This window comes from Oncorhynchus mykiss, chromosome 16 (assembly GCF_013265735.2).
Source record: "Oncorhynchus mykiss isolate Arlee chromosome 16, USDA_OmykA_1.1, whole genome shotgun sequence".
Lineage (NCBI taxonomy): Eukaryota > Metazoa > Chordata > Actinopteri > Salmoniformes > Salmonidae > Oncorhynchus > Oncorhynchus mykiss.
The window spans coordinates 4,242,822-4,259,270 of NC_048580.1; the positions used below are offsets into that span (position 1 = coordinate 4,242,822).

At 43.2% G+C, this 16,449-nt stretch overlaps 1 protein-coding gene across 3 annotated transcripts in view; it reads left to right on the forward strand.

Moving 5' to 3' along the window:
* Positions 1 to 2,176: 2,176 nt before the first annotated feature.
* tasp1 (taspase, threonine aspartase, 1) overlaps positions 2,177 to 16,449 on the forward strand; it is a 92,419-nt gene continuing 78,146 nt past the window's right edge. For 2 of the 3 annotated variants that reach the window (XM_036945982.1, XM_036945984.1), the window contains exons 1-6: positions 2,177 to 2,461; positions 3,184 to 3,387; positions 4,018 to 4,085; positions 6,438 to 6,506; positions 10,284 to 10,404; positions 16,288 to 16,372. In XM_036945982.1, the coding sequence (XP_036801877.1) occupies positions 3,234 to 3,387; positions 4,018 to 4,085; positions 6,438 to 6,506; positions 10,284 to 10,404; positions 16,288 to 16,372 (497 nt within the window). In that variant the 5' untranslated portion in view covers positions 2,177 to 2,461; positions 3,184 to 3,233. Of the gene's footprint in view, positions 2,462 to 2,515; positions 2,932 to 3,183; positions 3,388 to 4,017; positions 4,086 to 6,437; positions 6,507 to 10,283; positions 10,405 to 16,287; positions 16,373 to 16,449 lie in introns of those variants that run through there. The other variant, XM_036945983.1, reaches the window with a different exon arrangement.

A 16,449-nucleotide genomic window follows, 5' to 3' on the forward strand; every position in this document is an offset into this window, starting at 1 on the left:
TTGGGATAAACCATGCCAGATGTGTGGTAGGGAAGATTTCATCTCTGCCATTGCAATGGATTGGAAACAGATAATGAGATGAAATGGACCAATAATCTCTGAGAAGGTTGCTGGCTGACCTGTTCTTCTTGAACACTGTTTTTGTAAACCAACCTTCTTGTTTGTGTATTTTTATCTTATATTTGTATGTTTGATTAAACCCCAGGAAGAGTAGCTGCTGTCTAGTATCTAATGGGGATACTAATAAACCACATTAAACCTGCCTGGAGACTGGAGGAAGAATATTTCTCAGATTGAATTGTAGTGTTGTGATTTCCAATCCATGGAATTAGGCTACTATGATATTTGAATAAACTGTGATGTGTAATATTCAAGAGTCCCCCTCCCCCCTATCATATTCCATTTCATAAAGCTCGCTAGCTTGTTGTCCTAAATCATCGGAAATTAATGGGGAAAAAAATAGAGTTCTGGAATTAATGCTGAAAATAAGGTCTGAGGTTAACACAGGTTTAAGAGATAATATCAGTCAGTTGACATGACATTTATGGGCTTTATGGCCTTTAAAAAAAAAATAATGCTTAAGAATTCACAAAACGTGTCATTAGTTGTTTAAAAAAAAAATTGAACCTTTATTTAACTAGGCACAGTCAGTTAAGAACAAATTCTTATTTTCAATGACGGCCTAGGAACAGTGGGGTTAACTGCCTTGTTCAGGGGCAGAATGACAGATTTGTACCTTGTCAACTAGGGATTCGATCCAGCAACCTTTCTAACTGCTTGGCTACCTGCCGCCTCGTGGAATATGGAGATTGGCTCATAGGACAAAACCTATAAGATCTCCTACCACCTTATTTTCAGCATTTATCCAAAAACCATACAAAAAAAAAAACTTGATTTCCCGATGGGCTTTGAACTATGTCTGAGTAAGTTCCTAAAACAAAACATGATTACTCTCTATTTGTAGTGGTTTCAATCTGTGTGCCGCGTTCACGTGCTAGTCGGAACTAGGAAACTCTGAAATGTCCGACTTGCTGACTGGTTGAACGCGGCATGTGTATAACTACAACCTATTAGCAAATCGCACATTTCAGAGTTTCCTATTTTTCCGACTAGCACGTGAACGCTCCTCTTCAATGGCTGTGCGAAGTTGCTCGACATTGGCGGGAACTGGAACACACTGTCGTACACGTCGATCCAGAGAATCCCAAACATGCTCAATGGGTGACATGTCTGGTGAGTGTGCAGGCCATGGACGAACCGGGACAATTTCAGCTTCCAAGAATGGTGTATAGATTCTTAGTGACATGGGTTAGCAGTGGCGCAGTGGTCTAAGGCACTGTATCTCAGTGCAAGAGGGTTAACTACAGTTTCACATCTGGCTGTGATTGGGAGTCCCATAGGGTGGTGCACAATTGGCCCAGCGTTGTCTGGGTTTGGCCGGGGTAGGCTGTCATTATAAATAAGAATTTGTTCTTAACTGACTTACCTAGTTAAACAAAATGATCATGCTGAAACATGATGTGATGGTGGTGGGTGAATGGCATAACAATGGGCCTCAGAATCTCGCCACGGTATCTCTGTGCATTCAAATTGCCACCAATAAAATGCAATTGTGTTCGCTGTCTGTAGCTTTTGCCTGCCGATGCCATAACCCCACCGCCACCATGGGGCACTCTGTTCACAATTTTGACACCAGCAAACCGCTCGCCCACACGACGCCATACATGTGGTCGGCAGTTGTGAGGCCGGTTGAACCTACTGCCAAATTCTCTAAAACGATGTTGGAGGCTGCTTATGGTAGAGAAATGAACATTAAATTCTCTGGCAACAGCTCTGGTGGACATTCCCGCAGTCAGCGGGCCAATTGCACGCTCCCTCAAAACTTGAGATATCTGTGGCATTGTGTTGTGTGACAAAACTGCACATTTTAGTGTGGCCTTTTATTGTCCCCAGTACAAGGTGCACCTGTGTAATGATCATGCTGTTTAATCAGCTTTTTGATTTGCCACACCTGTCAGATGGATGTATTATTTGGGCAACAGGGATGTAAACACATTTGGGAAAAACAAATTAGATAAATAATATGTTTGTGCATATGGATAATTTCGGGGATCTTTTATTTCAGCTCAAGATACATGGGACCAGCACTACATTTCGCGTTTATATTTATGTTCAGTGTAAAACTCGTGGGATATGTCTCGTTCCAATCTAATCGGAAACGAGTAAACGCGGAAATTTCCGACTTACAATCTGGTTGAAAGCGGCAATTGTATAACTATAAACAGTTACACAAGTTGAAAATTATCGAGTTTCCTGGTGCCGACTAGTATTTGAACGTGGCAATAATGTTTTGGGACGCGCACATTTGCGTCATGTGACGTATTCCTGAACCCGGAAGAGATTTCTGCTGCAGAGCCGCAGCCAGAGTACAATCTCAACTTGCAAAGTTTTTAATAGTAAAGTAAGTTTTCACATAAACACAAGAACACGTACCGGGTCCGTACTAGTGTGGCAGCTAGTTAGCAGATTCGTGCAAAAAAACAAGTTTTTATAGTCGAGTCTTCAAAATGTGGATGCTATGCTATGTAGCTAGTTAGCTTTCTTAGTTGTCGCAAAACGTTAAATGTCAACGAATATTTGCACGCTGTAACTACGCACTGAGAGACACATGCTACCTTTCTCTAATCGCTAGTTAGACACTTATTTCTAAATCAATTTGTTCGATAACAACCTAGACGTTAAGGCTAACTAGCTTCCAAACAGACTAGCCAGCTAAGCTAATGCCTACAATGGCATGTCAGCCTGAATGATGTAGTCTCGGGGAATCACATTGTTTACATTGTGGCAGGCAACCCGTCTCAGTCAAACAACCCAGCAGCAACACTGTGTCCCCACTCAGTTGATTTGTGCGATGAGCTTTTCCCCAAGCAGGTTTGAACTAAAATGATATTGTGCGCCTTTTTAGTGTCGGCACCTACTTATCCAGACTATCAAAGCACAGTCCAAAATCACACAATGTTAATAGATCACGTTCAGCAGATGACTGTTGACACTGCATATAGGCATTTGCTAAAATACAACTCGTTTATCAATTGTGGTACACAGATGCTTAAGCCACCATTCCTAGTATGACAAATGGCATCTCCCCATTTAAAAAAAATAAATAATTGTCTTTTCTCCCAGGTGTGAGAGCCAAGATGCCAGTGTTACCTGGGGCCAATGGTCCATGATGCATGTGGAGGGTTATGGAGACGCCACTGAACTGTGCTGAAGAGCAACAACCCCCTCCTGCCTTACCTGCCTCCTGGTCGACAGTCACACCACAGGAGTCTCCTGCAGACAGAAACGACAAGGGGAACGCTGTTGGCTTTGTGTTGGTGCATGCAGGTTTGGTGTACTTACTAGTACCTTTAGTGGTCTGATTTTTCTGTGCTACGTAAATTAAGCCGTTGTCAGGTGTCCGATGAGATGACATTCAGTTTACATGTGATAAGGATAAGTTACTGATGACGTTGACTGTGTATATATATATATATATATACTGAATCTATCACTTCTGGAGCGTTATCGTGTTCTGTCTTCTTACCTACTACTTTAATCACACTTAGAGAGCTTGTTTCCCGCTGTTCATACATTTTTGGTAGAGTGCTTATTCTAATTTATCAGCAGTTGTCAAACATACACGCGTGTGTGTGTGTGTGCGCTCGCGCATGTGTGCGTGTGAAAATACTATTCTCTTCCTCAATAGTGTGCAGAAATGAGTACAACATCCTGGCATTTACATCCCCCTACTATTTAGAACCCACGTCTGTGTATTCTAACATGGCCTCTGACTATGCAGACCGTGAAAGAGAGGCCTACAAAAATGGGATGTAGGATGATGTCACCGTTAGCCAGCTGTTGAAAACGACACACTGTCTTTACTGAGGAATGTGCAACCCTTTAAAAAAAAATGTAAAAAAAAATTCACATCACATACCTTCTTTCCACTTCTTTGTGTGTTTTATTTTTTTTCAGGAGCAGGATACCACTCCGAGTCCAAAGCCAAGGAATACAAGCATGTCTGCAAGAGAGCTTGTCAGAGAGTGAGTTTCCTTCGCCTTGTCCGGCCGCTTCCTGCATCAGTGCAGAATGCACCACTTTGCACATGGCTTTGGCCAATGTTAACACCCGTTTCCCATGCCAATAAAGGCCCTTGAATTGAATTGAGATGCAGCCTGAGACGACAGCGTTGTGGTCGTGTTCAGATCAGGAGGACCAGGGAGGGATCTAGCACCCTGTAGTAGTAGTAGTAGTAGTAGTAGTGCACTACGTTGGACCATTTGGAACGCACGTCTCCGTCTTCAGAGAGGAGTCCCGTGTGAGACAGTGTTGCGTCAGGGTGTTGGTAACACGCCATCGTCAGTCTCAGCTGGCCCGGAGAAAACTACACGCTGTAATGTCATGTTCCGGCACTTTCTGTGTTTTCAGCGTTGTACAGCAGAAAACCGCCTTTTACTTGTATTTTATAGTCCATCAGATTAGAGCAGGGTCAGGGTCAGGGTCAGGGTCAGGGTCAGGGTTAGGGTTAGGGTTAGGGTCAGGGTTAGGGTCAGGGTTAGGGTCAGGGTCAGGGTTAGGGTTAGGGTTAGCAGCTACAGACGTCCACGGGGAACATCGGCTGTCTGTCCAAGTCTCTGTACTGTCTGTCTATATGCTGTCTCTGTCTATAGGCTGTCTCTGTGCTGTCTGTCTCTGTGCTGTCTATCCTGTTTCTGTACTGTCTGTCTCTGTGCTGTCTCTATCCTGTCTCTGTACTGTCTGTCTATATGCTGTCTCTGTCTGTCTATATGCTGTCTCTGTGCTGTCTGTCTCTGTGCTGTCTCTATCCTGTCTCTGTACTGTCTGCCTCTGTGCTGTCTCTGTGCTGTCTCTGTGCTGTCTCTGTGCTGTCTCTATCCTGTTTCTGTACTGTCTGTCTCTGTGCTGTCTCTATCCTGTCTCTGTACTGTCTGTCTATATGCTGTCTCTGTCTGTCTATATGCTGTCTCTGTGCTGTCTGTCTCTGTGCTGTCTCTATCCTGTCTCTGTACTGTCTGTCTCTGTGCTGTCTCTATCCTGTCTCTGTACTGTCTGTCTATATGCTGTCTCTGTCTGTCTATATGCTGTCTCTGTGCTGTCTGTCTCTGTGCTGTTTCTATCCTGTCTCTGTACTGTCTGTCTCTGTGTTGTCTCTGTACTGTCTGTCTATATGCTGTCTCTGTCTGTCGATATGCTCTCTCTGTCTGTCTATATGCTGTCTCTGTGCTGTCTGTCTCTGTGCTGTCTGTCTCTATCCTGTCTCTGTACTGTCTGTCTATATGCTGTCTATATGCTGTCTGTCTCTGTGCTGTCTGTCTATATGCTGTCCAATTCTCTATCCTGTCTCTGTACTGTCTATATGCTGTCTCTGTGTTGTCTCTTTGTGCTGTCTACTGTCTCTTTGCTGTCTCTGTGTTGTCTGTCTCTGTGCTGTATTTTGGCTGTTTCTGTGCTGGCTGTCTCTGTGCTGGCTGTCTCTGTGCTGGCTGTCTCTGTGCTGTCTGTCTCTGTGCTGTCTGTATCTGTGCTGTCTACTGTCTCTTTGCTGTCTTTGTGTTGTCTCTGTCATGTCCCTACTTTCTCTGTTGTCTACTGTCTGTCTATATTCTGTCTCAGTGCTGTCTCTCTGTGTACTGTCTGTCCCGTCTCTGTGCTGTCTCTCTGTGTACTGTCTCTGTGCTGTCTCTGTCTCTCTCTCTGTGCCGTCTCTGTCTCTCTCTCGATGTCGTCTCTGTCTCTGTCTCCGTCTCTGTCTCTGTGCCGTCTCTCTCTCGATGTCGTCTCTGTCTCTGTGCCGTCTCTCTCTCGATGTCTCTGTAGTGTTGAGTGATGCAGTAGGTAAATGCTGTCTCTGTAGTGTTGAGTGATGCAGTAGGTAAATGCTGTCTCTGTAGTGTTGAGTTATACAGTAGGTAAATGCTGTCTCTGTAGTGTTGAGTGATGCAGTAGGTAAATGCTGTCTCTGTAGTGTTGAGTGATGCAGTAGGTAAATGCTGTCTCTGTAGTGTTGAGTGATGCAGTAGGTAAATGCTGTCTCTGTAGTGGTGAGTGATGCAGTAGGTAAATGCTGTCTCTGTAGTGTTGAGTGATGCAGTAGGTAAATGCTGTCTCTGTAGTGTTGAGTGATGCAGTAGGTAAATGCTGTCTCTGTGAAATATGATCCCCATGATTTGTTGGTGTTCAATCAGCAAGGAGAGAGATTGTATTGCTCTTACCCTGTTTGCATCATGGGTCGTGTTCATTAGGGCATGCAACGGACAACAACGAGTAAGTCCAGGGAGACTCTCCCTGTTTCAGTCCCTTGTTCGTCTGTTGCGCGCCCCGTGAACACGGCGACTGTCAACTGTCCTACCTGTAATGTAACGTCTCTCTCTCAGGCTGTGGACAGACTGAAAGCCGGTGCTCTGGCAGTGGACGCTGTGACTGCAGCCCTTGTTGAGCTTGAGGTTAGTGTGTGTGTGTGTGTGACCACAGCCCTTGTTGAGCTTGAGGTTAGTGTGTGTGTGATCGCAGCCCTTGTTGAGCTTGAGGTTAGTGTGTGTGTGTGTGTGAGTGTGAGACCACGGACCTAGTTCAGCTTGAGTTATCTTGGAACCAGAGATGATTTAAACGTGTTCTATGACACATTAGGGCTGAGAGAGGCACTGCATTCAGGAAACTATTCAGACCCCTTCCCCCTTTTTCCACATGTTGTTACGTTACAGCCTTATTCTCAAATTGATGAGGAAATGTTTTTCTTTCATCAGTCTTTTTTTTTGTAGGCCGTCATTGTAAATACGAATTTGTTCTAAACTGACTTGCCTAGTTAAATAAAATAAATAAAATCTACACACAATACCCCATAATGACAAAGCGAAAACAGTTTTTTTTTTAGAAATGTTTGCAAATGTATATATATATTTTTTAAAGGATATCGTATTTACTTACGTTTTCAGACCCTTTGCTATGAGACTCGGAATTGAGCTCAGGTGCATCCTGTTTCCATTGAACATCCTTGAGATGTTTCTACAACTTGATTGGAGTCCACCTGTGGTAAATTCAATTGATTGGACATGATTTGGAAAGGCACACACCTGTCTATATAAGGTCCCACAGTTGACAAAGCATGTCAGAGCAATAACCAAGCCATGAGGAACAAGGAATTGTTCGTAGAGCTCCGAGACAGGATTGTGTCGAGGCACAGATCTGGGGAAGGGTACCAAAACATTTCTGCAGCATTGAAGGTACCCAAGAACACAGTGGCCTCCATCATTCTTAGATGGAAGAAGTTTGGATCCACCAAGAGTCTTCCTAGAGCTGGCCGCACGGCCAAACTGAGCAATCAGGGGAGAAGGGCCTTAGTCAGGGAGGTGACCAAGAACCTGATGGCCACTCTGACAGAGCTCCAGAGTTCCTCTGTGGAGATGGGAGAACGTTCCAGAAGGACAGCCATCTCTGCAGCACTCCACCAATCAGGCCTTTATGGTAGAGTTGCCAGATGGAACCATCTCCTCAGTAAAAGGCATATGACGGCCCACTTGGAGTTTGCCAAAAGGCACCTAAAGTCTCTCAGACCATGAGAAACAAGATTCTCTGGTCTGATGAAACCAAGATTGAACTCTTTGGCCTGAATGCCAAGCGTCACGTCTGGAGGAAACCTGTCAGCATCCCTATGGTGAAGCATGGTGGTGGCAGCGTCATGCTGTGGGGATGTTTTTCAGCGGCAGGGACCGGGAGACTAGTCAGGATCGAGGCAAAGATGAACGGAGCAAAGTACAGAGAGATCCTTGACAAAAACCTGCTCTAGAGCACTCAGGACCTCAGACTGGAACGAAGGTTCACCATCTAACAGGACAACGACACTAAGCACACAGCCAAGATAACGCAGGTTTCAATGTCCTTGAGTGGCCCAGCCAGAGCCCAGACTTGAACCCCCATCGAACATCTCTGGAGAGACCTGAAAATAGCTGTGCAGCGACGCTCCCCATCCAACCTGACAGAGCTTGAGAGGATCTGCAGAGAAGAATGAGAGAAACTCCCCAAATACAGATGTGTCAAGCTAGTAGTGTCATACCCAATAAGACTCGAGGCTGTAATTGCTGCCAAAGGTGCTTCAAAAAAGTACTGAGTACAGGGTCTGAATACTTACGCAAATATGATATTTCAGTTTTTTATTTGTAATAAATTTACAAACATTTCTAAACACTTGTTTTTTTTGCTGTGGCGTATTGTAGGATACATTTTAAGAAAAATATATTTTAGATTTAGGCTGTTTTGTAACAAAATGTGGAAAAAGTCAAGAGGTCTGATTACCTTCCTAATGTAATTTCACAATTTTCACCAATTCAACCAATTTAATTCGATTTTTGTTGACTGTTTGAATTGCGGTGTATTTGTACAACAAAGCGGATTTTAGGGGAAAAAAATTGTCCAAAAAAAAAAAGTAAAGCCCAGCCTTATTGCTGAATCTGAGTACAGACATTAAAGGCATTAAATCCAACCACAGATGCCTTTTAAAGCTCCTGAATTCTAAAAACATACATATCACAGAGTGAGTGGACTGAATGGACTCTTAGGATCCTTACAAAGTGATGTGTGACATAACATCTATGTTTAGATCACAGCTACTTAGTCCTCCTACTGGGTGAAGGAAGGAGGCCCTAGTAAAGTTTCCTTTCTGTGAAAATGTATATCTGTGTCTAAATGTCCTATTTCTTAATGTAAACTTGGCAAAGAAACGTACCTTTTTCAGGACCTTTGTCTTTCAAATATGAATGGTAAAAATCCAAATAACTTCACAGATTTTCATTGTAAAGGGTTTAAACACTGTTTCCCCATGCTTGTTCAATGAACCATAAACAATTAATGAACATGCACCTGTGGAACGGTCGTTAAGACACTAACAGCTTACAGACGGTAGGCAATTAAGGTCACAGTTATGAAAACTTATGACACTAAAGAGGCCTTTCTACTGACTCTGAAAAACACCAATAGAAAGAGGCCCAGGGTCCCTGCTCATCTGCGTGAACGTGCCTTAGGCATGCTGCAAGGAGGCATGAGGACTGCAGATGTGGCCAGGGCAATAAATTGCAATGTCCGTACTGTGAGACGCCTAAGACAGCGCTACAGGGAGACAGGACAGACAGCTGATCGTCCTCACAGTGGCAGACCACGTGTAACAACACCTGCACAGGATCGGTACATCTGGACATCACACCTGCGGGACAGGTACAGGATGGCAACAACAACTGCCCAAGTTACACCAGGAATGCACAATCCCTCCATCAGTGCTCAGACTGTCTGTGAGAGGCTGGACTGAGGGCCTGTAGGCCTGTTGTAAGGCAGGTCCTCACCAGACATCACCGGCAACAACGTCGCCTATGGGCACAGACCAACCATCGCTGGACCAGACAGGACTGGCAAAAGGTGCTCTTCACTGACGAGTCGCGGTTTTGTCTCACCAGGGGTGATGGTCGGATTCGCATTTATTGTCGATGGAATGAGCTTTACACCGAGGCCTGCACTCTGTAGTGGGATCGATTTGGAGGTGGAGGGTCCGTCATGGTCTGGGGCGGTGTGTCACAGCATCATCGGACTGAGCTTGTTGTCATTGCAGGCAATCTCAACGCTGTGCGTTACAGGGAAGACATCCTCCTCCCTCATGTGGTAACCTTCCTGCAGGCTCATCCTGACATGACCCTCCAGCATGACAATGCCACCAGCCATACTGCTCATTCTGTGCGTGACTTCCTGCAAGACAGAAATGTCAGTGTTCTGCCATGGCCAGCGACGAGCCCGGATCTCACGCCTAGGACCCTTTGGATCGGAGGGTGAGGACTAGGGCCATTCCCCCCTCCCAGAAATGTCTGGGAACTTGCAGGTTTCTTGGTGGAAGAGTGGGGTAACATCTCACAGCAAGAACTGGCAAATCTGGTGCAGTCCATGAGGAGGAGATGCACTACAGTACTTAATGCAGCTGGTGGCCACACCAGATACTGACTGTTACTCTTGATTTTGACCCCCCCTTTGTTCAGGGACACATTATTCCATTTCTGTTAGTCACATGTCTGTGGAACTTGTTCAGTTTATGTCTCAGTTGTTGAATCTTGTTATGTTCATACAAATATTTACACATGTTTAAGTTTGCTGAAAATAAACGCAGTTGACAGTGAGAGGACGTTCCTTTGTTTATCTGTGTCAAAATGTCAGTTCATGATTCTTCTAAATGTTTTTGTCATCCACAGGATTCTCCGTTCACCAACGCGGGAATGGGCTCTAACTTAAACCTGTCTGGGGAGATCGAGTGTGATGCCAGCATCATGGATGGGAAGTCTTTACGTTATGGAGCTGTAGGTGCTGTTAGTGGTGGGTTACTGACCAACTACTGATGCCTTCGTGTTTGTGTAACTAGCAACTATTTAAAGCCGGGGACAAAACTTCTAGAAAATATCTTCTATTCTGGTTGTAATGTTGTCAGATTGACGTTATTTCAACCAGCTCTGCCTGTTGGGATCTATGGTAGAACTTCAGCTATAAGCAACCCTGAACCAACCCTTCAGCTATAAGCCACCCTGAACCAACCCTTCAGCTATCAGCATTGTACAGTCCCCTGAACCAACCCTTCAGCTTTGTGGAGTGCATTCCTCGATAGCTGGTTCTACATCTACAGATCCAACCCCTTATAAAAAGAGTGACGATGTTATTGGCTTTGTAACCAGTCCTGCACTGTGTTCACCATTAACATTTCAGCAGTCTGCCCTGCGCCAAAAAGGCCTCCAGCAAAGACAGATCTCCTGAGTATAGACTTCACAATGTTCTGAGAACACACAACCACACACACACACACAACCAAACACACACACACAACCACACACACACACACAACCACACACACACACACAACCACACACACACACACAACCACACACACACACAACCACACACACACACACAACCACACACACACACAACCACACACACACACACACAACCACACACACACACACACACACACACACACACACACACACACAACCACACACACACACACACACACACACACAACCACACACACACACACACACAACCACACACACACACACACACAAAACCACACACACACACACACACAACCACACACACACAACCACACACTAACACACACAACCACACACACACACAACCACACACACAACCACACACACAACCACACACACAACCACACACACAACCACACACACAACCACACACACACACACAACCACACACACACACACAACCACACACACACACACAACCACACACACACACAACCACACACACACAACCACACACTAACACACACAACCACACACACAACCACACACACACACACAACCACACACACACACACACACACACAACCACACACACAACCACACACACACACAACCACACACACACACACACACACAACCACACACACACACACACAACCACACACACACACACACACTAGAGGCGAACGTCAGCGGGCATTTCGACATTGAGGTAAAACAACAAAACAAGACACAGCCGTCGTTTTTTACTCCCCTGCGTGCTGTAACAGTCAGACATTTTTAAAATTGAAGTCAGTACATGACAAATGAAAGTTTCTTGGCTCCGATTGGACCTGTTCTGTTTTGTTCTGTTCTTTCCAGGCCTGTATTTCACATAAGGGCAGCGTAGTAATGCACTACGTAGGTGTATTGTAAACCACGTCTTATAACAGGTCTATGAGCCAAGGTTGTAGGTTCAATTCCCACAGAGATCCGAGACACTTAACAAAAAAATATATATATTTACTCACTTCTCTTGTAAGAAGTTTGGACAGAGGTGTCTGCTAAGTGAAATACACCACAACAGTACCTGGCGTGTACCAGTCTATTTACTGGCTCCATAGACCTGTTTTGAGCTGACGTGCTGGTCTGTGGTTTTGAAGGCCGGTTGGATGTACCGCCAAATTCTCTAATATGACGTTGGATGCGCTTTACGGTAGAGAAAATTAGCTTTCAGTTCTCTGGAAACGGCCCTGGTGGACATTCCTTCTGTGGCGTTGTGTTGAGTGACGAAATTGTATATTTGAGAGTGGCCTTAATATTGTCCACAGCACAAGGTGCACCTGTGTAATGATCATGCTGTTTAAATCAGCTTCTTGATATGCCACATCTGTCAGGTGGATGGTTTATCTTGGCGAAGGAGAAATGTTCACTAACGAGGATGTAAACAAAGTTTTGCACAAAATTTAAGAGAAATAATAATAATAATAATAATAATATCTTTTATTTGACCATATTGCGTTTACATTTTTATTCTGTGTATGTGTGTGTATATATATATATATAATTACACACACACACACAGAATTAAATATATATTTAATTAATTTGTTCAGTTTATAACAGTATCAGTCAAATGTTTGGACACCTACTCATTCAATGGTTTTCCTTTATTTTTACTATTTTCTACATTGTAGAATGATGGTGAAGACATCAAAAACTATTCAATAACACTTATGGAATCATGTAGTAACCAAAAAAAGTGTTAAACAAATCAAAATAGATTTGAGGTTCTTCCCTTTGCCTTGATGACAGCTTTGCACACTCAACCAGCATCATGAGGTAGTCACCTGGAATGCATTTAAATTAACAGGTGTGCCTTGTTAAAAGTTAATTTGTGGCATTTCTTTCTTTCCTGTGTTTGAGCCATTCAGTTGTGTTGTGATAAGGTAGGGGTGGTATACAGAAGACAGCCCTATTTGGTAAAATACCAAGTCCATATTATGGCAAGAACAGCTCAAATAAGCAGAGAGAAATGACAGTCCATCATCACTTTAAGACATGAAGATCAGTCAATTTCAAGAACTTTGAAAGTTTATTCAAGTGCAGTTGCAAAAACCACCAAGAGCTGTGATGAAACTGTCTCTCATGAGGACCACCACAGGAAAGGGAGACCCAGAGTTACCTCTGCTGCAGAAGACAAGTTCATTAGAGTTACCACCCTCAGAAATTGTAGCCCAAGTAAATGCTTCACAGAGTTCAAGTAACAGACACATCTCAACATCAGCTGTTCAGAGGAGACTCCCTGAATCAGGCCTTCATGGTCGAATTGCTGCAAAGAAACCACAACTAAAGGACACCAATAAGAAGAAGAGACTTGCTGGGGCCAAGAAACACGAGCAATGGACATTAGACCGGTGGAAATCTGTCCTTTGGTCAGAAGAGTCTAAATTTGAGATTTTTTGGTTTCAACCGCCGTGTCTTTGTGAGATGCAGAGTAGGTAAACGGATGATCTCTGCATGTGTGGTTCCCACCTTGAAGCATGGAGGAGGAGGTGTGGAGGTGCTTTGCTGGTGACACTGTGATTTATTTAGAATTCAAGGCACACTTAACCAGCATGGCCACCACAGCATTCTGCAGCGATACGCCATCCCATCTGGTTTGCGCTTAGTGGGACGATCATTGGTTTATCAACAGGACAATGACCCAACACCTCCAGGCTGTCTAAGGGCTATTTGACCAAGAAGGAGAGTGATGGAGTGCTGCATCAGATGACCTGGCCTCCACAATCACTCGACCTCAACCCAATTGAGATGGTTTGGGATGAGTTGGACCGCGGAGTGAAGGAAAAGCAGCCAGCAAATGCTCAGCATGTGTGGGAACTCCTTCAAGACTGTTGGAAAAGCATTCCAGGTGAAGCTGGTTGAGAGAATGCCAAGAGTGTGTAAAGCTGTCATCAAGACAAAGGGTGGCTACTTTGAAGAATCTCAAATATAAAATATACTTTGATTTTAACACTTTTTTTGGTTACTACATGATTCCATATGTGTTAGTTCGTAGTTTTGACGTCTTCACTATTATTCTACAATGTAGAAAATAGTAAAAAATAACGAAAAACATTTGAATTAGTAGGTGTAGCCAAACTTTTGACTCGTATTGTATATTCATTATTTTTGTACTTTTTGTGTGTGTGGGGGGGGCACTAACTTCTTAAAATTCTACACATTTTGCCATGGGGTGGAGAGAAAATGTTACTGTTTTAAAGCTAATTTCCTACAATGCTAAGCATTTTGCCATGGAGTGGAGAGAAAATGTTACTGTTTTAAAGCTAATTTCCTACAATGCTAAGCATTTTGCCATGGAGTGGAGGGAAAATGTTACTGTTTTAAAGCTAATTTCCTACAATGCTAAGCATTTTGCCATGGGGTGGAGAGAAAATGTTACTGTTTTAAAGCTAATTTCCTACAATGCTAAGCATTTTGCCATGGGGTGGAGAGAAAATGTTACTGTTTTAAAGCGAATTTCCTACAATGCTAAGCATTTTGCCATGGGGTGGAGAGAAAATGTTACTGTTTTAAAGCTAATTTCCTACAATGCTAAGCATTTTGCCATGGGGTGGAGAGAAAATGTTACTGTTTTAAAGCTAATTTCCTACAATGCTAAGCATTTTGCCATGGGGTGGAGAAAATGTTACTGTTTTAAAGCTAATTTCCTACAATGCTAAGCATTTTGCCATGGGGTGGAGGGAAAATGTTACTGTTTTAAAGCTAATTTCCTACAATGCTAAGCATTTTGCCATGGGGTGGAGAGAAAATGTTACTGTTTTAAAGCTAATTTCCTACAATGCTAAGCATTTTGCCATGGGGTGGAGAGAAAATGTTACTGTTTTAAAGCTAATTTCCTACAATGCTAAGCATTTTGCCATGGGGTGGAGGGAAAATGTTACTGTTTTAAAGCTAATTTCCTACAATGCTAAGCATTTTGCCATGGGGTGGAGAGAAAATGTTACTGTTTTAAAGCTAATTTCCTACAATGCTAAGCATTTTGCCATGGGGTGGAGGGAAAATGTTACTGTTTTAAAGCTAATTTCCTACAATGCTAAGCATTTTGCCATGGGGTGGAGAGAAAATGTTACTGTTTTAAAGCTAATTTCCTACAATGCTAAGCATTTTGCCATGGGGTGGAGAGAAAATGTTACTGTTTTAAAGCTAATTTCCTACAATTCTAAGCATTTTGCCATGGGGTGGAGAGAAAATGTTACTGTTTTAAAGCTAATTTCCTACAATGCTAAGCATTTTGCCATGGGGTGGAGAGAAAATGTTACTGTTTTAAAGCTAATTTCCTACAATGCTAAGCATTTTGCCATGGGGTGGAGAAAATGTTACTGTTTTAAAGCTAATTTCCTACAATGCTAAGCATTTTGCCATGGGGTGGAGAAAATGTTACTGTTTTAAAGCTAATTTCCTACAATGCTAAGCATTTTGCCATGGGGTGGAGAGAAAATGTTACTGTTTTAAAGCTAATTTCCTACAATGCTAAGCATTTTGCCATGGGGTGGAGAGAAAATGTTACTGTTTTAAAGCTAATTTCCTACAATGCTAAGCATTTTGCCATGGGGTGGAGAAAATGTTACTGTTTTAAAGCTAATTTCCTACAATGCTAAGCATTTTGCCATGGGGTGGAGAAAATGTTACTGTTTTAAAGCTAATTTCCTACAATGCTAAGCATTTTGCCATGGGGTGGAGAAAATGTTACTGTTTTAAAGCTAATTTCCTACAATGCTAAGCATTTTGCCATGGGGTGGAGGGAAAATGTTACTGTTTTAAAGCTAATTTCCTACAATGCTAAGCATTTTGCCATGGGGTGGAGAGAAAATGTTACTGTTTTAAAGCTAATTTCCTACAATGCTAAGCATTTTGCCATGATTTATGACGTGTTCATATGTCTGGGGAGGTCTCGTACGTGGACCAAAATGTGGACGGCCTTTGGGTTCACCAGAACCAGGATTAATAAACACTGGTCTAATGGACTAATCCATCTCATCATTAGCTGCGGTGCTGGGTTCTCCCTTCAAGCATTTTTTTAAAATGTTTTTTTTAATTTAACCTTTATTTATCTAGGCAAGTCAGTTAAGAACACATTCTTATATACAATGACGGCCTGGGAACAGTGGGTTAACTGCCTTGTTTTAGGGACAGAACGACAGATTTTCACCTTGTCAGTTCGATCTAGCAACCTTTCGGTTACTTGGCCCAACGCTCTAACCACTAGGCTTCCTGCCGCGTGAACGACTACCTGCTGATTTCTTGGTTTATTACATAAGAACAGCCGAGTGAACGTGTGTTTACGCCGTCCTAACCACAGAACATGGCCTGGTGGATCTATATGTACCATGGAGACAGGGACCTATGTAAAACCCCTTGATTCACAACCTTTCTGTTTCCTGTGCAGGTATAAACAACCCAGTGCTGGTGGCCAACAGGTTACTGAGTGAAGCCCAGAAAGGAAAGCTGTCAGCCGGACGAATACCCCCCTGGTAAACATCTCTTTTAAAAAATTATTTAAAAAAAAACACTTTTGTCCAGTATTTTGTCTTACCTTTCACAGATTTAC